Consider the following 26507-nt stretch of genomic DNA (forward strand, 5'->3'; position numbering starts at 1 on the left):
AAACAAAAGACCTAGAGTACACAATTCCCGCCCCTGACTTTTAAAAAATCCAGTTCTCTGATTGGTCCTCTGGTCAGGTGTTTGGTTCCCTTTGTTCACCCTTTACAGGCAAAAGAAAATTAACCCTTACCTTACCTATCTACTTATGACAGTGCCACAGGTTGCTGACCCCTGATATAGACACATCTAGAAGTTGTGTATCATAATGGGATCCTGGTCACTTTCCCACACCCTAATTAGGGGGAAAATGTTTACAGGGCAAAAATTGCATGTCAGTTTGAACTCCATGAAGGAGACTCAATATTCACTATGCTAGAGGGAAAAGACTGAATTTAAACTTTTCCAATAGAGGCAGTATGGATAGATGAGCATTGAACTCATGGGATAAAGAGCCATGTTTGTGGGAATTTCTCTTCTATTCCTTACTTACAATGAAATTCTTAGTTGACAAATATTATACAGACTCTTATGGACTCTCAGCTATGATATTGCATTAGAGAAAACCTATCCAGAGCCCCTTATTGCTCCTCTTCTCTTTAAACCAATTATGAGTAGAAATGATGGCTAAGAAAAAAAGAAATACAGCATGAGCGCTAAGGACCCAAACCTGAGAACCATACTCAGGCAGAATTCTTGTTAGATTAAACTGGACTTCTGCCTGAGTGAGGGGCTGGGGTAGGGGCCTTAGTGTTTGCGCTGCATTTCTTTTTCTTATCCAGCTTTTTTACTCAGACTTTATTTAAAGAGAGCAGCCACTTTAAGGATCTCAGTGTAGGTTCCTTCTGATACAACATGCCTGGCAGTCCAACTAATGTACAGTGATAAATTGGCCGGCTTTCTAGTTTGTCACTGTGAAATAAGCCATAAATAATCAGACTCTGTTTTGGGGGCGGACACTTTCTTTTTTTAATGACTGATTTTTAGTAGCAGCTCTTAAATGTTAGGAAAGTTGGGCCTGCCTTTTATGAATAAGATCACTAAAATTCTAAGTATTTGAGAACTATCTTTATTTTTTTGAGACTGAGTGCTTATTTTTCATAGTGGAAACTGTCATAGAAACACTGAAGGCTGGAAACTGTACTGGCTAAATTGGCACTAATGCTTGTTTGTTCTAGACACCTCACTCAGAAAAAAGATAGCACACAGTAAAATGGAAGGGGAATGGATTTGCTTTGCTGTGTTTGGCTCCCTGGTAGGGATTATTGCGGGAATGTATCTTACATGCATTGCTCTCTTATATTCAGTTTGCTGCAAAAACAGAAATGATGACTGAGACTGAGAGCCAGGTTTTACCTTCTTCGAAACTCTTGAACTTTGTATGAAATTAATTTGACTGAATGCGAGTTGCAACTGCAAAGAAAGAAAAGCTCTCTTCAGTGAGATGGTGCTTTGTACTTGTATTTGCTTTGCATGGGAACTCATCTGAGTATGATGGGACTATTAAACACCGGAGAGGAGTGGGTAATTTAACTGACTTTGTGAATTAATTATGAAAAGTAAGATGAGATAGCTACCTCTCAGACTTTTTGGGCAGGGGGAGCAGAAAGGGAAGTCAATCCCCTCTGGTTGGATTATATCATTTAATTTAGCACCATAGAGGACTGGGCTCTACATATGCATATACCATATATATTCATTCATTAGCCCGTTGGTTTATAAGCCGACCTCCCAAAATGAATAGGTAAAAATAGCAAAAACTGTATGACCCTTTCATAAGCCGACCCTATATTTCAGGGGTTGGCAAACTTTGGCTTCTGGCCTCAGGGTAAGCCTCTGGCGGGCTGGGGCGTTTTGTTTACTTGGCGCATCTGCAGGCATGGAGCCCCTCAGCTCCCTGTGGCCACGGTTCACACTTCCTGCAGCTCCGATTAGCTGGGAATGGTGAACCGTGGTCACAGGGAGCTGAGGGGCTTCATACCTGCAGACTTTCTAGGTGAACAAAACGACAGTGTATTAGATATTCAATTCAGTGATTCCATAGCATTTAAAATAATCAAATTTTGGTGTAGACCCGTTTATAAGCCGACCTCTGCTCTTTGACGCATCACTTTTTTACCAAAAATATTTGGCTTATGAACGAGTATATACAGTAGCTTTGTTTTTAGTGAAATGTTCAATTTATTCTTTTTCATTAACAAGCAACATATTACTGTGTTTCTTAGACCACCCCATATTTACCAACCACATCCTCCACAAACTATATCACAACCTGTAAAATTGTGACATGGGTTAAATAATAGGGTTAGAGGGTTTGGGATGTTTTTTATTTTTATTTTTCGCTTGTGGAGCACGAGCAAGACAGTTTTTATAGTAGATCCTTTGGACAGGAAACCTGAACATGGATATTTACGGGAGGGATGTCAATTTTATTTAATATAACTAAAGACTTTATTAAGGGAGTGTTTCATAAATGAAACAAAATAGCAAATTTCACTCTAGTGCAAGAAATTTCATGGAAATACATATTTTTTGCTACAGGTTTTGTCAATCAAAATTCTTGCAAGCATTTAAGTTTGTAAAATAAATTCTAAGTGAAGACCTAATATTTCATGTTAATGTTAAATTATATAGTATGCACAACCAAACTTTTCCTCTTCAAGAACAATTGGACAACCTATTTGCTAACAAAGGCACTAAAATTGGAATGCATTAATAAAATGCTATAGACTTTGAAGCAGTCCTGAAACTCTGTTTTCCTCATGTCCCTTAAAAATCAGAAGGTAGTTCCCTCAGCCTTAACGTAAAACAAATGCATTTTCGTGTACTGTTATGTCTCTGTAAACTGCAAACCCTTCTGTCTCTCTAAAAATCCTGCCTCCTTTATTAGGGTTTTTTTTAATATATGAAATAGGAGAGGTATGCTATTTAATCAGTGTTGGCGAATTTAAAATCACTTGTTTGGGAGGGGAAAAATAGTGTAGGTATGTTGCTTATCCTCTTGGTGTATAGGTTTTTACACATTAGGAGACTTTAAAAAAAAAACAAAAAAAACAAATAAGTACAGGCTTATATTTTCAAAAATTGCTAATGTTTTTTGGATTCCCAATTTGAGACTTCTTCAAGAGCCTGATATTCAGAAAGTGCTGAGCACCTATCCCCTGAAAATCAGGACCCTTTAAGTTGTCTCAAATTGAGCAACCAAAACTCATTAGTTAAGTCTGAAAAATTAGGTCTCGGTGCATAAAATGTGGTTGAGATGAGATCCAAGTGTCAAACACAACAGAATACCGTATTGGGAGCATGCAATATCAGTAGGAAAATAGCAGATGAATCTGATGTTTATATGCACTTGTGAGTTGGAGCAGCAGTTTAGTGATAAGAGAAATGTAGAAGAGTTGAGATTATGGCTAGACAGCCTACTTTAATTATGTACCCCAACACCTGTGAATGTTGTAACATGAGGTGCATCGCCCTTCTTAACCTAGTATGGATTTTAATTCCACACTTTTTTGCAGTTTGTTTTAATTCACTTGTTAAAAATCTGTAATGTGTAAAATTGGACAGCCTGAACATTTGACTTTTTTCAAAGGTACCACTCTTGTGATACCTAAATGTGTGATTTCAATATATCAAAAAAAAAAAATCTATTTTGTTGGCGGACTTCATGTGGAAAAGCTGGTTTTACTAGCGTGCTTACTCCAGTATAACAGGGAGGTGTCTTGACTGCTGCTAGGTACTAAAAGTGAGGTAATGGAGGTGTTATTGGAGAGCGGATTGATAAATTGAGAGACTTTAGAGGTTAGAATGTATGTGCGTGACGTAAGTGCCATCCTCCAACCTTTTACATTAGCACAGCTATTGTGACTGTATAATAACGTTCAGTATCATTCAGCTGCAAAATAAAATAAGCACATTATTGTGTGCAGGAACTGTGCTTAATTTACTTAGCTTGCCCTTGAACGTTGCACATATCTGTTATAAAAGCTGGCCACTTACCTTTTTTAAATCCAGTTTGTTACAGAGTTATGCAAACAAACCAGGAAACAAGCAAGTGGGAAAATGGTACAGGTGACATGATTAAATGCATTTCACACTTTCTGCTTTGGGCTCACTTTATTTTCATAAATCAGATGGTTTTCTGGGTATGTCGATTCTTGCTAATATTTGTATATTATTTGTAAAAACAAACATAGCAGTTACTCTGTTTTTGTGATCTCATTGATATTTCATTGTCTGTTTTTTCCGGGACCTTTCACGTTGCAAGTCCCAGTTCATCAAACCCAAATCTTTTCTCCAAATTACAGTTATTCATCTCCCTTGCACGTACAAATAGGCAAAATTTCAGATTGTGCTCCTGTCTTCTTGCCCATTTCAGAATCAAGGACAAAGCCTTCCCTCATCATCTTCACAATATTAATTTCTATGGACGTGGCTGGACCCCTCTCCCCTCTTTGGCGCTCGTGTGTCTCATTCTATATTTGTTCTTTTTTCCTCTCTGAGTCTTTCAAATATTGGACTCCTCTCTTTATTCATCCATGTTTGCTACAGCGTGTGGTGTATGCTCTTTCATGGTGTCTCTACCATCTAGAGCAGCTTCATTGTGCCTAATTGACTTCTTGACTAGTTTCCAATTTTATCCTTCTGGCCTATGACTCCTAACCCCCTTTCTGATTGAAAACAATCAAATCCTTTTTCTTAGAGCCTTCTGTTTTCTCCATGCTTAATTCTGATACCTGGCTGTTGCATTCCACCATACTCCCACCCCGTATATGTATCTGAATTGTCTGATGGTTAAATCCATACAGTGGACTCAGGTGTGATGCATTTTTATGAATGATGTAAACTAAATGTTTTAACTAATATTTGAAGCTTGTGATATAATATGAGTTACCTTTTAATACATTTCCTATTTGCATATCCTGAAAGTGGAATAATTTTGAAAACAAATTTGAATTAAAATAGTAAATTAGTTATGCTTTGATGTGCAGTGTTTTTAGATTGGTTGAATTTGCATTTTATGACTGACACATTTTGCAAATAATGCTGTCCGCCGTCATGATGTAAGTTATTAATGAATTTGGACACTTGTGAGACTTATCTGCACAAGCGGAGGACATTGCATGAAGCAGTTTTCTAGGGAATAATGCTAAAAAGTAATAAAGCGATCTCCTGGGCTGGTGCAGATTGTGTGTGTATGTGCTCTGCTATACATCAATACTGAAGTATTCTTTTAGACTAATCTAAACACTAACCTATTGGATTGTAAAGCCCCTCTCTAGTCTGTACTATAATTGTGTAAACTATAACACAATCAGGCTTTGTCTCCCGGTGGTCTACTGATATGGAAACGGTGTGAGTGCCTTAAGCAAGAATAATAATGAAACACTGTTTCCCTAGGGGTATGTCTGAATGGGAATAAAAGGTGTTAAAACAATTCAAAAAAACCCATTAAGATTCAGGATGACTTATTTGAAGCAGTCTTAACTGGCAGTGTTGTAACCTACCCTACAGCAATGTTTCAGAAATGTTAGCTTGCACTTTAACGGAGCTTTGCAATCTTATTGAGCTAACACAATTGAAAAACGCTTTTTGCTTGACAAGGCAGGCCTAGAATTAGCATTGGTTCATCAGCTATTGTAAAGAGGGTCTTAGAGTAACTTTTATCAGAAATTCTGTATTTGTTACTCAAATAATGTGTATCACATGTGGTAGTAATGTCTTTAGCTACTGCAGTTCTCTAATGCTTTTGTGGAACAAAACATGAGGTTTTGCTTAGTTTCTCAGCACCAGTTGACGCTTGTTTTAAAATTAGACTATGGATTTGTTTCAGAGTGACTGAACTTCAAACGGCTGTATTTTTTCTTGCTAATTCTTACAGGTATTTGCATTTTCTGTAAATGGTTAACGAAGCTTTTAATTAATTACAGTAGGATCTTTGTAATCCCATGTGTGGTGACATGATAAACTCCAGCCATCAAACAGTGTGGCTGTTGTGCACTGTGCATCATGAAAGAATATTTGGCTTTATACTGTACTGGACAACTGCATGCCACTATTCTAGATAACACTTATATGAGAGCGAAGAGGATGTAAACGATGTGATGTGCGTTTAAAATGAAATGTGTTCTTTGTCAAATGAAAATGACATTTCAAAAGCACATTCAGGTTTGGGACAGTGTGACTCCGGGGACTGGAAGTCAAGAGACCTGGATCTGATTTTCAGATCTATCATGGCTTGTTGTATAACTTCGGGCAGGTCACTTCATTCTGTGCCTGAGCTTTCCTGTCCATCAAATACAGAAGATCCTTCTCCACCTTTCTGAAGTGCTTTGATAGCTATACAGACGCCCCCTGACTTATGCAATCATTCTGTTCTGGAAAGCCTTGCATAACTTGAACTTTGCGTTAATCGGAAATATATACCCATACGTTACGCAAAAATCCCCGCAACTCAAAAATTCTATTTCTGGCTTATGGAACTTTCCTGAAGTGCGAATTTGCATAACCCGGGGAGCATCTGTAAATGAAAAGCTCTATATGAATGATGAATATTAATTATTAGTGTAAGTAACTGAGTTCCCTGGTAATCCACCCCTCTTACCTCCTGCTTTCTTTGTCTTCTCTTTTAGGGTGTACTGTACTCCTTTTATTACTAATTCCATTGAAAAGACTTACAAAGGATGTTATATTTAGAGCAAACTGCTAATACTAATATATCTCACTGATTGTTTTAAACTTACTTTTATAGAACAAATGCAAAGCAACTCATTCAGAATGTAATTAAAAATCACTGCAATTTCTGAACATCGATGTAAGAATAGGTACTTAAAATATCGTTTAAGTTATGAGGTTCTTTATTGTTACCCTTACAATTTCTTGTCGTTTATTTAATTTGCCCTTATGCTGAATTTCCTTCTTGTGTTGAATTGCTAGCTTTACCAACAGAGTAAACTGCAGTAATGGCAGTTTTCATAACTATTGCTTTACTGCTGCCTTAATGCATCATTTAGCTGACTTTCAAAGCGTTACTTGAAAAAATGAATACAAATTGGATTGGATACCATAGGAACATTTGTTCTTCACACTGAATACCTGTTACATTAATTTTTCTTTATGGTCTTTTATCAAATTGGGGGAATGTGTCCACTAAGGTACCAAATGAGCTTGTCCTAGTATTGTCATTATTAATTGTATGGAAGAGGGAATAAATAGCACATTAGTGAAATCCACTATGTTGCAAACTCCATTGCGGACAGAGAAATAATATAAAGAAAACAAGAGAAAAACATGGACCAAAAATAACATAAGGAGATACAACTTCAAAACATACAACTCACAAGCCTACAGAAAAGTAATTGAAAACATACTTGATGGCAGGGAGTTTTCTGGGAAACAGTAATGCTGAGTGAAACCTGTTGGTGATAGTGGACAGCAAATTAAACTGCAAGGCATTATTGTAACAACTATGTGAATGCAATTTTGAGTGACATATATTGAGGCATCCCAGAGCCAGAGGTAATAGTCTTCATGTCTCTCTCTCTGGCTTTGATGTAACTATATCTGTAATAATGTGTTCGGTGTGGGGTGTCTCATTACTAACAAGATATAGACAAGTTAGAGGGAACTCAGACAAGAACACTGATAATTAGGGGTTTGGTTGGGATTGATTTGAGGAAAGATTAAAAGAGCTACATTTTTACTTAGCTAAGGCCTTGACCCAACAAAGCATTTAAGAATGTATGTAGTCCCTTTGATGTTGGGGCTACTCGTGTGCTTGAAATTTTACATACATGCTTAAGTGCTTTGCTGAATGAGGGCTTTTGCAATCGCAAATGGAAATATAAATCTACAACTGCTTGAAGAGTGGAAATGCCACCAGTGGACAAAATCAGGATGAATGGTTATGGCTAGAACCTACAAGTGTTGGCATAAAAATGAGGAAGGAACTATTTGGGCTTCACATCAGCTGAGTGAGAGAGAGTAAATTGTGGAATAATCTCCAGAGTGAGGTGGTGGAAATCCTATTTTATAGGGCATGTAAAACTAGAAGGGGGAAAAATGCTAGAAAGTACACTGTGAAGTCATCTACCTGCCAATGCAGGATTGTTCATTAGCAGACATCTCTAACGCCGATAAATTTATATTAAAAGTATTGCTTTAGAAAATAGATCTGAAATCATCCACACATTGCTCAGTGAAAGAGGTTTGAAAATGGTTTTACATTTTTCACCAAAGCGATTGTGCCTGTTTAATCTTGAGCATCCTGGTTTACCATTCGAGAACATGGATGTGTACATGTCACTGTGGTGATGTACATGCCGCTAAGTTAGTGGTTTACTTAAATGATTTTCTTAACAGCAGAATATCTTCTTGCTAATGTCACTAGTGGAATTTGTAATTCTTGACATCTTAAACCAAAGGAACTTTTTAATATTCAGATACCCAAAACACCAATTAAATATTTACCCAACCACTTTTAATTTTATTAATCATCAGCACTTGCTTCTGTATAATTAATTTTGCATTAACCTCTTTCAGCTGGATATGCCTAATGAACAGATAGTTGCCAATCTGGATGCAATTATTAAGGATATCTGTACGTACAGGCCATTGAGCTATGGTAAGTAGCTTTTACTTTAGGCTCTTAATTGAAGTTAAAGCAAATTACATAAATTAAGTAATAAGAAAGCACTGACTACTGCCATACATGCCACAAACACACATCACGTCATCTGCCTTTGGGATGGAGGCAGCTTTTCTGTCTTGATCCAGCTTGTTACTTAAACTTTATGCCTCACTTTAAGCATATGAGTGGTCCCCTTGACTACAGAAGCACTATTAGGGTATGTCTACACTATGGGATTATTCCGATTTTACAGAAACCAATTTTTGGGAACAGGTTATATTAGTGTGCTTTGCCAAATCAGGAGTTTAGCATTGCTATGCAGTAAGGACAGCATAGGTCAGAAAATACGCAAAATTACTGAACCCAACTGAGCTTGCAGGAAAGACTGTTACATAGGACTTAATGGAATTTGGTCAGGACGAGGGGGTTGCCAAGGTAGAAGTTTAGAAAAGAATGAGCAAGCAGAAAATTCTTTCCAGGCCTCTTCATCAATTCTACACCACTGGTGGATGCCTCTCGCACTGTTGTGAGCCTTGATGGGGGTTGGATGTATGGATTCTAGTGCCAGTGTTTATCGGTGGTTCTACCTAATGTGGCTGCACTTCACCAGAGGATCTGAAGTCACAGATCCTTAGTGCAGAGAACTGTCACCAGCCATATTTTTGCTCTTGATATTACAAATTTGTCAGTTTCTTTTCTGTTAACTTTCTAAGCAATAGAATGAGGTCACCTGTGAACAAAAATCCAGTCTGCCTGTTTCCTACAGGCTTCAGAGAAGCATTGGCTCTGTTCAGTGTTTTTAATTTATAATCTGAACAATGTGAATCCTGCAGCATGCTCTTTTCATTGTTGACTTTATCATAAAGTAAACGCACAGTGAACGTCTTCTGCATGATTGGAGGAACAGGAGTGGTTAATAATCACAGTAATTTTAGAAGAAACCGCCTGATGTTTTAAATAGAATATCCAGTACACTGCTATCTAATGTTTAATATTGCCTTGTCTTTCTTTTTAACATTTATATTGCTTCACACAATCACAGTGATTCTTCCCACTTGACTTTTTGGAGCAGTTGCTTCCCCTACCACACAGCACTGGTGCTCACCTCTCGCTGTTGTTGGATGTGATCTGTGGTACTTGAAATTCCTGGCAGGATTTTATTTCTTTCCTATAGAAAATAAACTTTATTAAAGGGCAAAATGTTTTAGAAAATATGTGGCTGATTACTTCGGGTGATCCAATCAGCAGAAACAATAGAAGTCGAATATTCTGACTTTCAAAGGTGTTTTGATAACTACATCAATCTAATAAAGTGGACATAAGCTGCTGGAGTGGCTCATTGTTGAGGAAGAGTCAGTTTTGCTCTTCAGTGACTAATTCTTGCGATTTTAGTGTGTGGTGGTTGCCACAAGGGGGTAAATTTATTTCAGCTTCCAAAAAGTCAAACTTTAACCTAGGTAACAACTGAAAGGTGATGTACAAAATCTACCATTCTAAGTAGTTGCTGCTAGTCTCCTATTTTTCATTCCTCTCAAACCCTGCTATGCACAATGTATAACAGCCAAAAGTTATAGGATATTTTCTTTACCATATGTGCACATAACCATGTCACTGAACATGCATGCTTAGCATATAGCTCTCCTTATGAAAAATATTCACTAAATTAAGCATGCAGATTCATATGTTACAACATACAAATTATTTTATTCATACTTCCCCCAAAGACAATCTAATGGATTTGACTTTTCTTTGGTTCTTTTTGTGGAAGGGCTCATTCTCCATTCAATAGCAGGAGTCCAGCTGGAATGGGGAAGTTGTTGGTGTTTTTCCATTAATGAATGTTGAGAATATAAATGACTAATTTATGAGTTTCTGTAGATCTGCAGATAGGGAAAATTAATTCTGCTGTGTTCCGTATCCCTGGAGACAAAAATTTATTTAGGATTATTTTTTCTATACAGTTTTTCTTCCCTGACATACCTACTAACAATTCAAAGAAACGCCAGCTTCCCAGCAGTCAGTGATGTTGTATATTAACGTTGAGCTGCACTTAGCATTGGGGGAAAAGATTAACTGTTCTAAATGAGAAATTTTAAATCATCACAAACAGAGCTACAAAGGAATAATGATAACAAAGATGAATATTTAATCAAAGTTGTGATTACTTTGGGACTAGAGCAATATTGTGTTTGTGGCACACTTGAAGTTTGCATTTATTACATTTGTTTTATTTATATTTCAATGCAGTATTCCATTTAAACTCCGTATTTAGTTCATTTTCAATACTTTATTCTATTGCTTGCATTTTTTAGCACCAGCCATACATTTGGTGCTATCAAATGTTGTCATTTCCCTCCCTGATTCCTGACCTCCTGCATCAAATGGACCACTAATCCCCCTTTCCTGAATCCATCTTGGCTTTTCCTTCTCATTTCCCTCTTACCCTAAATAGGAATTTAGAACCACCTTGTTCTTCAGGTGCAAGGCGCACTTCTTCGACATTGCTGTAGCTAATATAAACACAGAGCATACTGTACTTATAATTTATTTAAAAACACAATGAAAAACACTCCATAGCATGCACTTCCCTGTGGGAGAGGATATGAGGGAGAGTGAACTGCACGTGACAAACGGTCACATCACTTTAATGTACCACTGGAGGATGCTCTCATTATGGTGATGAGGGAAGCCTATCAACCGGTATAACCCAAACAGAAGCCTGATCTCTCTCCTTTTCACAGGAGTGGGGCTTCCCAGCCCCTCACCAATCTCTCCATTACTGTTGAACCTCATTCCTTTTGTGCTTTTGAAGGGGCCTCCAGGTAGGGTCAGACTTCCCTCTCTACCCCTCTTCTCCCTTCAGGTGTGTGGCTGTGCTCATCAGATGCTCTACCATCCTCTCTTGCCGTCAGGTGAAGTCTGTGTGTGGTAGAGCTGACCTGGACCATATTTCTTCTGAGTGGAAATATGGACAATACACCATGGAGATTGATTGCAGGAGTGCTGCTCTTCATTTCCTTCTGCTCGAATGTGAAGAAGAGCTCTGTGAGATGCATATCTCTGTGGAGGTGTAACATGTTTCCTCAGTCTGATTGAGCTTTTAGTCTAGAGCTCTTGCCCTGTTCCTGCACTCTGCCCACTTGAGTTAGTTCCCATCATCCCGGAAAATACATGGAGCCCCTCTGCCTTGTCAAAAGGGGTATTTTTAATGAATAGAGATAAATCCTCAGTTTGAAATAAGCTTTTATTGTCAGGGAAAATTTTGTACGTTACTGTACAATTTTCAAAGCTTCTAAGTGCTGTATTTAGGAACGTAAGTCACTTTTGAAAATTTTACCCTAGGATTACATGTTTGATTTCAAAAACAAGAAGTTTATAGGCTGCTAAAGCATCTACATTATATACCAGTGGTACTGCTCTAGTCAGAATAACTGAACTGTAACCATACTGACTTTTAACGAATCTGTAAAATTTAAAAAAACTGCAGTACTTTTCTCATAAATACACACACGTCTATAACATACTCAGAGAATTAGTATGTGTGGTCCCCTGGGAAGAAAATATAAGGGGAAAAAGGTTCAGGAGAGTTGGTAGTTTCTCAGAGTAAATATTTAAGGCACAACAAACTATCCTAATGCAAAGAAATATAGGAAGAATAGTAAGATGGCTCCAGTAGGAGCGCTTTAAGTTACCTGAAAATCAAAAAGGATTACTACTAAAAAGTGGAATCATGGACATAGCTAAGGATCAATATTAAAAATAGCCCAAGCATATAGGGACAAAATTAGAAAAGCTAAGGCACAAAATGAGTTACACGTAGCAAGGGACATAAATGGCAGTAAGAAGAGGTTCCATAAATGCATTAGGAGCAAGAGAAAGATGAAAGGAAATGTAAGTCCACTGTTTACAAGGGAAAGAGAGCCACCACTGGACAACATCAAAAAGGATGAGGTGTTTGATGCCTATCTTGCTTCAGTCTTCTCTTAAAACAAAAAAACATTTATGGTGACTAGATGCTTAACACAGTATTAACAAGGAGGGAAGCAAGATTAGGGAATGGACAAGTTAAAGACTATTTAGATAAATTGTGTATCTAAACCAGGACCTAAGTAAATTCACCCTAGGATCCATAAAGAACTAGCTAAAAAAAAATGTCAGAACCATTAGTGATTATCTTCGAGAACTCAGAGGACTGGAGAAAGGCAAATGTGGTGCCTATCTTTAAAAAAGATAACGTAGAGGACCTAGAGAATTATAGACCACTCAGCCTAACTTCAGCACTTGGAAAGATACTGGAATAAATTATTAAACTACAAATTTGTAAGCACTTATGGGATAATAGGATGATAAAATAGCCTACAGGGATTTGTCAAGAACAAATCATGCCCAACCAATCTTAATTTTCTTCAGCACCGGTGTAAATTGGTGTAACTGACAACACTGTGGTTGAGAAATAAAGTGGAAAACAGGCTGTGTCCCAAGACATCCTTTAACCCCTCGGTTCGGTGATACTGCTTGTCTTTAAACAACTGGTGGGAGGTAGGGGTGGATATGGCGTATATCATAAGGTAAGTCAGCCTGCAGGTATACAAAATTCTGCTAGAATAATTCAGAAGTTATTTTCTGTGTTTTGTTTTTTCAGGCCCATTTGTCCAGCGCTTGATTATTCGAAGTTCAACTAGTGAAGGTTTACAACTAAATCTTGAGCGTTTTCTCCCTCGAGTAGAGGAAGAGGACAAAGAAGATGTTAAAGAAACAGAAGCTCCAAGATAGCCTGCCAGTGTATTATATTGCAAATTCTCTTAGCATTTTATGTTCAAGAATCCCCAGGAGTATTTAAAAAGGTTTTCCTATTAATTTGTTTGTTTCCTCTCAGAAATTGATGGTGTAGCCCAGATCTTTTTTTTTTTTTAAAACGTTAATAAATGCCATGTTTGAGATTTCATTTTTAATTCCTGCAGCATCAAAGGTATCTTTAGACTTTGAGACACTTGACATTTCCCCCATGTGCAGGTGAAAGCTTTCATCAAGTTATGTGTGTTACACATTGTATTGTGATTTAACCAAAACTTTATAATAAATTCCCATCATTATTGTATAACCTTCCAGGGCAATAGTCTCTTAATTATGCGTGCTTAATTCTCCGTTACTACTAATGGGAATGATGGGCCCAATCCTTCGAGGTGCTGAGTATGCTCCATTCCAGTTGAAACCAATGGGAATAGAGTACTTGGCACTTTGCAGGATTGGGTCCTGTGTATGCTTTAATGCATGCTAGTTGCACTAGTTCATTTTGTTGGAGATAGATGTAGGTTTACTAGAGAGAAATGGGTCAAATTCCACTCTCCGTAGCACCAGTATAAAAATGAATAACTTCACTGCAGACGGTGTTACTCCTGAAATTTGCTGGAAATGTCATTCTGCTCTGCACATGATGTTTCTGGGGGAAGGGGGATTGCCAAGGAGGTATAAGTTTTTCTTTGCAGTTCTGTGGTACATGGGTCTTTGAGTGAGGGATAGCCCCTGGGATAAGAAATCCTTGTCTTTTGTTAAGATGAAGACATTCTGTTAAAGGAGGAGGGAGAGATCACATGAATATACATAAATATCTTGTTTTTTCTGTTCTAAAACAGTTAACGACTGGAGCTTGGGTTCTAGGACCCTGCAAAGTGGCAGGGTACCAGAGCTGTAGCCTGAGCCTGAACATCTACACTGCAGTTATACAGCCCCTTGGTCTGAGTTAACTGGCATGGGACAGCCGCAGGTGTCTAATTGCAGTGTAGACATACCCTGAGAAGCCTTATCCCCTGCCTTCCATCTGACACTATAGAAGTCCCCCCTTGCCCTGGGGGCTGGGCACAGTGCAGCATGTGGTGGAGCGTGAGGTCATCTGTTTGCTTGCAGGAATTTCCTTGCATAAGAATGACAATAGTAAGCATTCTTACATAGATTTCCCATGCAGAGTCTTGTAACAGCCCTGGGGTTGTAGGACATGTATGAGTAAGGAATGAGTAGTATCTGGGAGCTGTATTGCTATGGGCATAGTGATGAGCCAGACCTGCATATGTGCACTTCGGTTTATAGAATTTATCTGAGTACTTCAGGACATTTGTGCATCTGGCGGCCCAGAGGCCCCTGACAGAAAGATGTAAAGGAAACTCAGTGACTTTCCTGTCTCTTCGGCATGCTTTACCTGCATGACCCTTCAGTTCTTGGCCAACAAAAATGATTATTAGAGTTGGCTGAAAGGTTTTTAAATTGAGAGATGGCTTTTTTATATGAAAAATATGTAAAAAAAAATAAAAAATTGGTCTGCTATAAGTAAATGAAAAATAGATAGTTTTTGATTGATTACAAAAACTCAAAAAGTGGGTCTGGTTTCAAACCCTTTAAACTGCCAACAACTTTGGAATTTTTTTGCTGAACTAGTGTTTAACTTTTTTGACCAGCTGTAGGGTTATGCAGTTAGCTTGAATCAATAACACTGAAAGCTTTTGGCACCAACTAGCAGTTAGTATTAATCATTGTACTTCGAAATTGACCATTATATTTACCTCAGATTTGATGTGATTAATATGATACATGTGGACTATAATTACATATCCCTTTTTTCTCACCAACGTACTTTTTGAGTAAAAACTTTGAGACTGTAGCATAAGAACTCATGAAATTTTAACAAGTTGTCCAAAAATAATTTTACTCCACTTTCCTGCCTGTAGAAACAAACAAAACCCCCTCTACCAAAGCATTTTAAACTCACTGATCATAACCAGTAGGTGGCATTCATCTTCTGTGCAGAACAGTACAATTTAATTTGTCATGATGTGTTTTCTCAAGTCATCAAAGCACAGATCAAGAAAATTGAGGCCAAGAACTTGACATGATTCGAATGGAAACTGGATATTTATTGGATATCCCGAAATCTAGAGTTATCAATGACAAAAATTTTGGAAGATATATTAAATGTTGTGGTCCAGGGTCTAAGACAATCTCTCAATATTAGTGATCAGGATGAGGCCTAATGTAGGAGGCAGATAATCCCTCATCCTCCTCTGAAATATCTAACTACTGTCAGAGACAGCATGCTGGTCCAGATGGACCTTGCCACCTGATCCATTAACCCCTCAAATCAAAGGGAGTCCTTTCATTGACTCTGTAATCAGGCAGTAGGTGAATAGATACTGTCTTGGATTGAAGATAAAATCCAGTGAGACTTTACTGCACAATACTTTTTTCCTCAAGTAATCTTTTTTGCTGCCAAAAATTTTACTGAGATAAGAATTTTAAAACCTGGGTTAGTTTGATGTTCATGAAAGTGAGTGGCTGACATGGTCGTCAAAAATAGTGTGTCCAATTATGTAATGTGTTTGAAGATGTAGACTCATCTACTAGGATGAAACAACCAACTTACTTTAAACGTTGACTGCATTAGGAGTTGGACCAAATTCCAGAGAGTTGACAGGCTAATCTGCTGTATCACCTATGCTTATAGAAATGTCTGTGTTCTAGTTTAAAGTAGTGGAAATGTAGATATTAATTAAAACAATCTGTAAATATCATAGATAAAAATGTTTACCATTTTTTCTTCATTTTTAGCAGAAGTTAGAATAAGGTGTAAGGTATTTGTTACAACACTTGGGAAACTCTGGCATATTAACCTATGAGCCACTGCTTTTGGCAACAACCAATGCACGGAAGAGGGTGAAAATTCATACATAGAACTGTTCACCTTTTCCTGTGATTTGATTCAGTTATACCTCTGTTACCTACTGGATGCTTTCTGACCACTGGGATGTTGTATCCACTGAATTCTTATATATACTGATGCGAGTATCCTAGCAACCTCAAGAGCGGGAGGCAACGTTAAACGTTAAGTAGAATGTATTTGGAGAGCAATATGGTTAGTTTCAAACTGAGGCACAGGAAAGGTGTAAGTATTGATGAGAGTTTTATAGTAGCTTTTTAGTAATACCAAAATGAAACTTTTTCCAAGAATGCCCAGGATATTTTTGTCTAGCTTCACTAAATAATCTGTACCACAGTAGCATCTAGATCTCCCACTGAAATTGAAACCCTGATGTACAAACACAGTATATGACAATCCCTGCTCAGAAGTCTGAATGGACGAGACCGATGAAAGGTGGAAGGGGAAAGATAGGAATAGGGAAGTGAAGTGATGTGCCCAGGGTGTCACAAAAATTAGTGACAAAACTTAAATGTTGGTCTCTTGATTCACAGCCCAGTGTCTTATCCACGAGTCCATACGGACTCTAAAAGTAACAACAAAAAAGGCAATCTAATTTCCAGAAATATTTTGTATACTGAGCAAAAATTACTACGTTCAACTCTCCTGTAATAGAGATTCCTGCCAGGAGCACTGGATGCTTCCAGTGACAATGGATTGTGGAGCTTTTGCCTATAATCTACAAGTTCAAATGCAGGACAAAAGTGACCCAAAATAACTACCACTGGAAGACTGCCTGGTGATCTGTGTTAAGGAGCTGGTGATCTTATGTGTGTGCATAACAAAACTCACCACTGCAGTTTGTCTCAATTGCTATCCTAAATTGAAGAAATGGGGTTTGCGTTTAATTCTGGAAGTGGTGATGTAGGTCAGCTCTTGTCTTTAGCAGGATTGAGTCCCTAGTCTAGGATCTGTTCCGGTGATGAGAGAGTTCTGTCCCCTGTACTCACCGATGTCTCCCTATTGATCAGCAGTTCCATTGTTCTACTCCCGTGGAAGATCATAGTCACAGAAGGAGAGGTAATTCCTTGGGCAGCTAGGGTCAGTCCCTTGAAGGGATCTGACTATCTTGAACTGTCCTCTGTATTCAGTGGGAAGCCAGTGTGCAGATCAGAGCACCAAGTTAATGTGTTCACAGCAACCTGTGGTGTTAAGCAAATGGGCTGCTGTTCTGTATTTTTCAGGACATATGACTTCATTCCTAAGTTATATAAAACTGTATCACCACTAACAATAAGCATGTCTCAAAGATACAACTGTCTGTAGTTAGGAAAACAGAATTTGTAAGACTTTCTGTAGAAGCATCATCTGATGAGTCCTGATTATTACAGCAAAGGAAGGTAGGTGGCACAATGTTTTGCCTGTGGCACCAGTACACCTGAGGCAAACTCTGTTTATGCAGAGACGGAGTGGGGTGGCAAAAGAGAAATGGGCAGTGGGTCAGGGTGGTCTTCGGGGACAAAGAGGAACAGGAAAATGGGCCTTTCCAAGTTCAGCTGCATTTTGAATTTGGGAGCCCATTGATGAAGGCAGAGATTACTGTATTCATGTGACAGAGCAGCAGTTTAATAGATAACCCTGGGAACATGCAATCCTCTAGATGAGAATTGAATTTGTGCCTGCTATCTCTGTGTAGGGTGTGCGTACATCTTGAAGGAGCTGTCAGTGATTTTTCATTTTTTACCAGTGCTGTAGAGTATGAAATGGTTTACTATTGAGAATAGTTCACTCAGACAAAGGGTATATTGTGTGCATTCAGTTTCCACAAAACTTGCTCTTTTTTATGCTAAGTAATGTTATACAGAAGTAACTTTTATGAGATACTGTAATATAGAACACTCTACGCTTGTGAATTGAAGGGAGCTAGCAGTTTAGTGAAATTAGAAGATATTTACAATCACGAAGAATGTCTTACAGCATCTATTGCATGTGATTTATTCCTTCCCCCTCCTTCAGTCTCTCATTCATTTAAAAGGTGGTCCAATTAATGAAGCTCAAATATCCACCTAATTTTATACTACTACTTCTGAAACTGTGAGGCTGACCTTCATGGAGAAATCCTTCCCTGGAACAAAGCCAAACCCCGTAGAATTCAATAGTCCTGGTGCAAAACCCATGTAATAGTGCTATATCTGTTGTCAGTTGTAATGTTGGGATCAAGGCTCTGTATAGTTGGGACTGTGAATACTTAAATTGTTTGATGGTAAATGAAATTATTCTGATAAAATTGTAAAAGTAACATGTTGTCGGGTTGGTTGTTATTAGGGCAAGGTATGATTTTACCTGTATCAGCCACCTAATTTAGAACACTGAGATAATTGTCATAAGAAGATGCGAGTTGATGAATGTGCTGATTAGACCATTAGCTATTATCGTAAAATACCAGTTTTTGCTAAGATTGGACCTGATTACTCAACACAGAAGGCAGACCCCATTCATTCATTCTTTTTTAGAAGGCCATCTGTTTGTGGTAAACCCAGCAAACTTTTGCAAGGCAACGGTCATTCATGCTGGTACTCTCCACACTGAGAAGGCCTAAAAGACTCCCCACTGTGAGAGAACTGGACCACATTGACCTGGATCCAGAATACTTGGATCACCTGATTAGCCTTGAAGCTACAAAGGTGGTCCATGAGGTGGAGAAAGCAGAAGATGGCCTCTATGAAAGTGAAGATCACGTGGAAGGGGAGTATTCTCTCCTGAGTGGACAGTGACAACATTGGAAAGTGACGTGCCCCTCTCTTCCCTGGATAGGTCTCTGGAGGAAAAAGAAGTGAAAGACCTGAGTCATCAGCTATACGCCTGCCTGACCCAGTTTGTTCTGAGACTTCTCTGTGTTCTGAGTTCTGACCTTTTCCATCAGCTGGTACCAGTTAACAACCACCACAAGAGTTAAAGATCCCAAGAAATGAAATTTGAACGCTTCCCTTTTATTTTACAGGAGGGATACCTCTACACTTCAATGTCTTCCTAAAAGATCTGCTCTAGGAATTATTTTGTGGAAGTTCTATGGCCTGTGGTATACAGGAGGTCAGACTAGATAATCAGAATGATCCTTTCTGGCCTTAGAGAGAAATGGTCTGTCTGTGTGTAAATGGCACCTTTCATGGTTTCCTAAAAGTAAAATCGACGTTTCATCCAACTAGTCAGAACATTCTCTAAAGTTAAAAAGTCATTTTTTGAAAGCTGCTGCTGTGTATGATTGCCCCATCGCCGCTGTAATTAAGACTGTAGAAAGGTTTCTGTGCTATTATGTGTGAACGTATCCTGGAACAGCGGAATTTATGGAGGAGGTGTAAAAGTGGAATTTCTGAGATGCATTCTAACAGTTGTACTTTCGTAAGGTGGACCAAGACGGATTTACCACTTACTTTAGGTGGTCTCACTTGGCAAAGGTCTTAAGACTAGAATGGACATTTATATTCTGTGGCCACTCATGTCCTTCACTGGCTGTATCGAAGCACTATGCTGTTTTGGGTCATAGAAACTGGCTCTTCCTTAAATTCTCCCAATTGCAGGTTAGCAAAAGTAATTCTTCTCATGTCAACCTCATAATTGGATTTAATTACCCACTGATTGATTTATTGGATAATTTGAACCTTTTGATTTATTGATTCAGTTTTGTCATTTGATTTTAATAATTTTGTTTTATTCTTACATAGCTCAGTGATATGTATGTTTAGTTTTATATTTACTTGCTTATTCATAATAAAATCCATAAAAGTACACTAGATTGGTTTATTGTACGAACACTTCAACATGGGTCAAGTATCCTGAAGGGCAAAGATCAGTAAAGTGTTTGGGAGCACCCGCTCTCTGTCCCTAAATGACTACCTATGTCCCACACATTACAGATTCGTCTTTATACGAGGTTTAGGGAAGCCAAAGAAAGATGAAATAAAGATACTTTAATTTTTAACAGGGGTGTTGTTTTGTAAGCACATGCCAAGATCTAATTCCAGAATTTAATAAGTACCTTTTGCCATCATTACTTGAGTTGCCATAGACCCCAGCTGGAATTTGCATCCTGCTGTGCAAGGTATTTTACGTGCACATAGAATATCTCTGCCTTGAAGGGCTTACAATCTAAATAGAGAGGACACATAAGGGGTGGAAGAAGGAAGTAGTATTCTCCCCATTTAGACACGATGTTGAGGCAAGATTAAGGGCTGATCTACAGACAGTTTTTGTACCACTAGAACTGTGTCCATTTAGAAACCAATAATAGCCAAAGCGATACAACCGCTAGTGTTGACACGGTTTTCTTGGTATAAAGGTGCTTATATCAGTCTAGCTTATCCCCAGGCATTTATGCCAGAATAACTGCATCCACACTGCTTTAACTATTATTGGTGGTATTATCATGGTACAAAAGCTGTGTGTAGACCCACACACTGAGTCACTGGCCCAAAGTCACACGAGACACGTGGTGAGCTGGGAATTGAATCCAGATCCACCGAGTCCCAGGCCACGGGCTTAACCAAAAGACTATCAAATACTGATTTATGAACAGAGGGTATATCATTTGCTAAGACCAAAGTGGAAATGATTCAGCCAGAAGGAAGAGATGGAAGAACAAGAACAGATTCCCCAAGAAAGCAAAGGAGGGGAGAGGGGAGGAGAGGTTCCCCTAGAAGAAAAGTTGTGGGGCAGAGGAAACAGGCCCTCCATCTATTGTAAACCTAAAGAATACACTGCTCAAAATGCTGCATTTCCCCCAAAAAGGTCTTTAGCCCATTCCACATATAACACTTGCTTTCTATCTCCCTGCCAAACTTCAACAGACTCCCAGTTTTAACTATGCCTGTCCTGGCTAACCTAGATTTGGTCATTTTGATTTCATCTAAAAATATTTGTTTAAACAAACAACAAACAGAAAAATTGAATCAGGTAACAACATCTAAGGTCACAGGTCGTCTTTGAAGTTAAAAATGTATGCACTTGTTTCCCACAAGATAAGGTTTACGATTCTGACAAGGAATGACTGCTATTAATACTGGTGTCAAAAACAGCGGCACCCACTGTGCCTAATGGTAAGAATAGTGAACTTCAGTAAATATACTACATTCAGAATGGTGCATGACTCTATCTTAAGTTATCCTGTGCGAAGCTAACTATAGCTTTAAGCAAGGAGGAACAGCCCATGAAACCGCAGATTTGCAATTAATAGACACAGGAAAGTGTGCCCAGATAAGGAGGAAATATAAAAAGAAGAGCACACGCAAATTTAGAAGGAGTGAGTGACTTGACCTTCATGTCCAATCCAGTAACATAAATTGCTATGTTTCTCTTTAGAAAACTAAACTATGTGGCTCAGACTAAGCTGGCAAAGCTTTTATCAAAAATACTGGCGTGGAAAGGAAAGCACTTAGAAAAGTGGAATATAGATGTCATGCATTCCATACCCAAAAGTAAGGCTAGCGAGATTAGCCATTCCATACCAGAGATAGGAGCTGAATTTTCCAGTTTGCGAACAGTTACTAGTGCTGTTCAACAGCTGCCTGTTAACTACACTCAGAGCAAAATATGCAATTCAAAACATTCACAGTAAGTGATCTGATTGTAAAGATAACTCTTATCTTCAGCCAACCAGTAAAATTATTTTATCTCCCTAGTGAAATAAAATCAGTTTTCTCTGTGTTGCCAGAATTTAGCCTGTTAGTTATGGGCTGTGCCTAGGACTAAGTTAATGAGCTACTGGGTTAATGAGTTCTGGAACGTAGCACATCAAGGTACAGTGAGCAGAGATGAACCAGATTTTTAAAAAGCAGCAAAGAGTCCTGTGGCACCTTATAGACTAAGATGTATTGGAGCATGAGCTTTCGTGGGTGAATTGCCCACTTTGTCAGATGCATGTAATGGAAATTTCTAGAGGCAGGTATAAATATGCAGGACAGAATCAGTCTGGAGATAACGAGGTTGGTTCAATCAGGGAGACCAAGGCTCTCTTCTAGCAGTTGAGGAGTGAACACCAAATGTACAATTGGCTACTGCCTAAGACCTCACTCCTACCATCACCTATGCATACAACTGATTTTGGGCCTGATTCTGCATTGGTAGCGAAGCTCCCACTGATTTCAGTGACACAAGAGCATGTGAAAAAACGAGGAACCCTTGTGGCACCTTAGAGACTAACACATTTATTTGGGCATAAGCTTTCGTGGGCTTGAACCCACTTCATCAGATGTATGATGTAAAAAATATAGGAGCAGGTATAAATACATGAAAGGATGGGGTTTGATTTACCAAGTCTTAGGTCAGTCTAATGTGATAAATCAATTAACAGCAGGATACCAAGGGAGAAAAAATAACTTTTGAAGTGGTAATGAGAGGGGCCCATTTCAGACAGTTGACAAGAAGGTGTGGGTAACAGTAGGGAGAAATAAGTATTGGGGAAATTAAGTTTAGGTTTTGTAATGACCCAACCACTCAAAGTCTTTATTCAGGCCTAATCTGATAGTATCTAGTTTGCAAATTAATTCCAGGTCTTCAGCTTCATGTTGGAGTCTGTTTTTGAAGTTTTTTTGGTTAAAGAATTGCCACTTTGAGGTCTGGTATTGAGTGACCAGAGAGATTGAAGTGTTCTCCTACTGGTTTTTGAATGTTATGATTCCTGATGTCAGATTTGTGTCCATTTATTCTTTTGCATAGAGACTGTCCAGTTTGGCCAATGTACATGGCAAAGGGGCATTGCTGGCACATGATGGCATATATCACATTGGTAGATGTGCAGGTGAACGAGCCCTGGATGCTGTGGGTGATGTGGTTAGGTCCTGTGATGGTGTCCCTTGAATAGATATGTGGACAGAGTTGGCACCGGGGTTTGTAGCAGGGTTTGGTTTCTCGGCTGATGTTTTTCTTTTGTGGTGTGTAGTTGCTGAGGAGTATTTACTTCAGGTTGGGGGGCTGTCTGCAAGTGAGGACTGGCCTGTCTCCCAAGGTCTGTGAGAGTGAGGGATCGTCCTTCAGGATAGGTTGTAGATCCTTGTTGATGCGCTGGAGAGGTTTTAGTTGGGGGCTGTAGGTGACTGTTAGTGGTGTTATGTTACTTTCTTCTGCCCCCTCACCTCCACAACATGATACAGTTCTGCAGTGACCTAGAAGCCTACTTTTGACACCTCCAGCTCAAGGAATATTTCCAGCGCACCACTGACCAACACATTAACACACAGGAAGCCTCCTATCAACACTACAAAAAGAAGGATTCTGCATGGACTCCTCCTGAAGGTCAAAACAACAGACTAGACTTCTACATAGAGTGCTTCCATTGACGTGCACGAGCTGAAATTGTGGAAAAGCAGCATCACTTGCCCCATAACCTCAGCTGTGCAGAACACAATGCCATCCACAGCCTCAGAAACAACTCTGACATCATAATAAAATAGGCTGACAAAGGAGGTGCTGTCATCATGACTACATCTGAGTATGAACGAGAGGCTGCTAGACAACTCTGACACTACATTGTACAGGCGATTACCCTCTGACCCCACTAAGGGGAACCAAAAGAAACTATACCATCTGCTCAAGAAACTACCTAAAGAAGCACAGGAACAAATCTACACTGACACACCCCTAGAGCCCCGACCAGGGATATTCTACCTCCTACCCAAGATCCATAAACCTGGGAATCCTGGACACCCCATCACCTCAGACATTGGCACCCTGACAGCAGGATTGTCTGGCTATGTAGACTCTCTCCTCAGGCCCTACGCTCCCAGCGCTCCCAGCTATCTTCGAGACACCCCTAACTTTCTGACGAAACTACAATTCTTTGATGATCTTCCAGAAAACACCATCCTAGCCACTATGGATGTAGAAGCTCTTTACATGAACATTCCACACAAAGATGGACTACAAGCCATCAGGAATAGCATCCCTGATATCATCACTGCAAACCTGGTGGCTGAACTTTTGAGACTTTGTCCTTATCCATAGCTATTTCAGATTTGGGGACAATTTATACCTTCAAGTCAGCGGGACTACTACGAGTACCCGCATGGCCTCTCAATATGCCAACATTTTTATGGCAGACTTAGAACAGCGCTTCCTCAGCTCTCGTCCCCTAACTTCCCGACTCTACTTGCACTACACTGATGACATCTTCATCATCTGGACCCCTGGGAAGGAGGCCCTTGAGGAATTCCACCAAGATTTCAACAATTTCCACCCTACCATCAACCTCAGCATGGATCAGTCCACACAAGAGAGACACTTCCAAGACACTACAGTGCTAATAAGCGATGGTCACATAAAAACCATCCTATACTGGAAACCTACTGACTGCTATACTTACCTACATTACCACATCACAGGATCCATTGCCTACAGCCAGGCTGTAGGCAATAACTGCATTTGCTTGGCTCTCTCAGACAGAGACAAACACCTACAAAATCTCTATCAAGCATTCTTAAAACTGTAATACTTACCTGATGAAGTGAAGAAACAGATTGACAGAGCCAGAAGGGTACCAAAAAATCACCTATTACAGGACAGGCCCAACAAAGAAAGTAAGAGAACACCACTAGCTGTCACCTACAGCCCCCAACTAAAACCTCTCCAGCGCATCATCAAGGATCTACCTCTACCCTCTATCCCCACCTCGCCTCAGACTATGGCTACTACCAGTCTCAATCTAGCCCTTGTTCACTGGGGCAGACTGCAATGTAAGTGCCACTCATCACCAGCAAGGGGGAGTTGGACCTGCTGCCTCTGCCTACCCTTGGGCTGCCCCTCTGCAACCCCAGTACCCTTTCTGGCCTTTAACAAGGCCTGCAGCTTGGGGGGTTTCCAGGCTGGAGCTCCCCAGCTCCTCTAGCCTTCCCCCAGCCCTGCTCCACTCTAGGTATCTTTCTTGGCAGCCAGGCCCTTCTCCTTCAAGAGCTATAGGGAGAGTCCTTGCTCCTGGCCCACAGCCCTTTTATAAGGGCCTGCTGGGCCCTAACTGGGGCATGGCCCCAGCTGAAGCTGCTACCCCAATCAGCGTTTCCCCAGCCATAGCCCTCCCAGGGCCTTTTTAACCCCTCCGGGCATGAGCAGGGTGACCACCCTGCTACATCCTCCAAAAATACTATACTGAGATTTTTGTGGTGAAAGAGTTTTCACAGCTACTGGGTCATTTTAAAGCTATAAATTACACGGCTGTTATGGAAAGTTGATTTGTTGGTGGTGTTTTTTTAAGTCCCTGCTTGCAATAGAGAATGAAGTGCTCTTGTCGGTGGCAGAGGAAAGCCAGGAGTGCTGGCTAGAGAGACAAAGTGGGTGAGGTAATATCTTTTATTGGACTAACTTCTATTGGTGAAAGAGACAAGCTTTCCAGCTTACACAGAGCTCTTCTTAAGGTTTGCCTGGGTGTTGAATATTTGGTCAATGTACCCCTAAAAAAGTCAGCCAAAAATGTGACTGTTCATCCATTTACCATTATATGATTTTTTTAGAATTTCAGGTAGAGTTGCCAGTTATGGTTGGATGTATTCCTGGAGGTTTGATCACATGACGTAATATTTAATTGAATATTAATTTTTAATTCCTAGGGACTCCAGGACAATCCTGGAGGCTTGGCAACCCTAATTTATGGTATAAGCATCATAACAGTCATTCCAGAAACTGTTTACAATTGAGCGTAGGGTGTGCTACCATGAGCAGTTCAATTGGCTTCAGAGCTATTGTTGGGCATTGATTTCAAGAGGAATACTCATGGAAGTTAGCTTGACCCCTAGCTGCCTGTGGCCTGCAGCAACCAGCTTTTATTTTGGGTCAGCTTTTGAAATCCTTCTGGCAGACTAAGACAGCACACTGTGTGAGTGCAGGCACCAGCCCCTGCCCCTCTGTGAGAAAAATCGGAGTCAAATACACAAACTATGATAGGGAGTTGACAGATATAGCTTCTTGCCTGAGGGAGTTCAATTCTCTAATCTCACATGCTGGCAGGCTAGGAACTATGGAGTTGATGATAAATAAACCAACTACAACCAGGAGGAAACTGGGAAAAGAAGAGCTTCCCACACTTCTCATACTTTCCACACAAGATGATCAGACCAGTCTTTCACAGGTCTTGGGTGGCAAGCCAATCCTTGCCCACAGACAACCTGCCAACCTGAAACGTTATTCTCACCAGCAACTGCACACCGCACCATAGTAACTCTAGCTCAGGAACCAATCCATGCAACAAACCTCGATGCCAACTCTGCCCACCTATCT

At 39.6% G+C, this 26507-nt stretch overlaps 1 protein-coding gene across 3 annotated transcripts in view; it reads left to right on the forward strand.

The window, feature by feature from the left end:
- MRPL1 (mitochondrial ribosomal protein L1) overlaps positions 1 to 13669 on the forward strand; it is a 32796-nt gene extending 19127 nt beyond the window's left edge. The window contains exons 8-9 of one of the 3 annotated variants that reach the window (XM_032784480.2): positions 8479 to 8560; positions 13209 to 13669. In XM_032784480.2, the coding sequence (XP_032640371.1) occupies positions 8479 to 8560; positions 13209 to 13339 (213 nt within the window). In that variant the 3' untranslated portion in view covers positions 13340 to 13669. Of the gene's footprint in view, positions 1 to 8478; positions 8561 to 11429; positions 12254 to 13208 lie in introns of those variants that run through there. The other 2 variants (XM_032784481.2, XM_075066085.1) reach the window with 2 other exon arrangements.
- Positions 13670 to 26507: the final 12838 nt, after the last annotated feature.

Source organism: Chelonoidis abingdonii, chromosome 5 (assembly GCF_003597395.2).
Source record: "Chelonoidis abingdonii isolate Lonesome George chromosome 5, CheloAbing_2.0, whole genome shotgun sequence".
In the NCBI taxonomy this organism is placed as follows: Eukaryota; Metazoa; Chordata; order Testudines; family Testudinidae; genus Chelonoidis; species Chelonoidis abingdonii.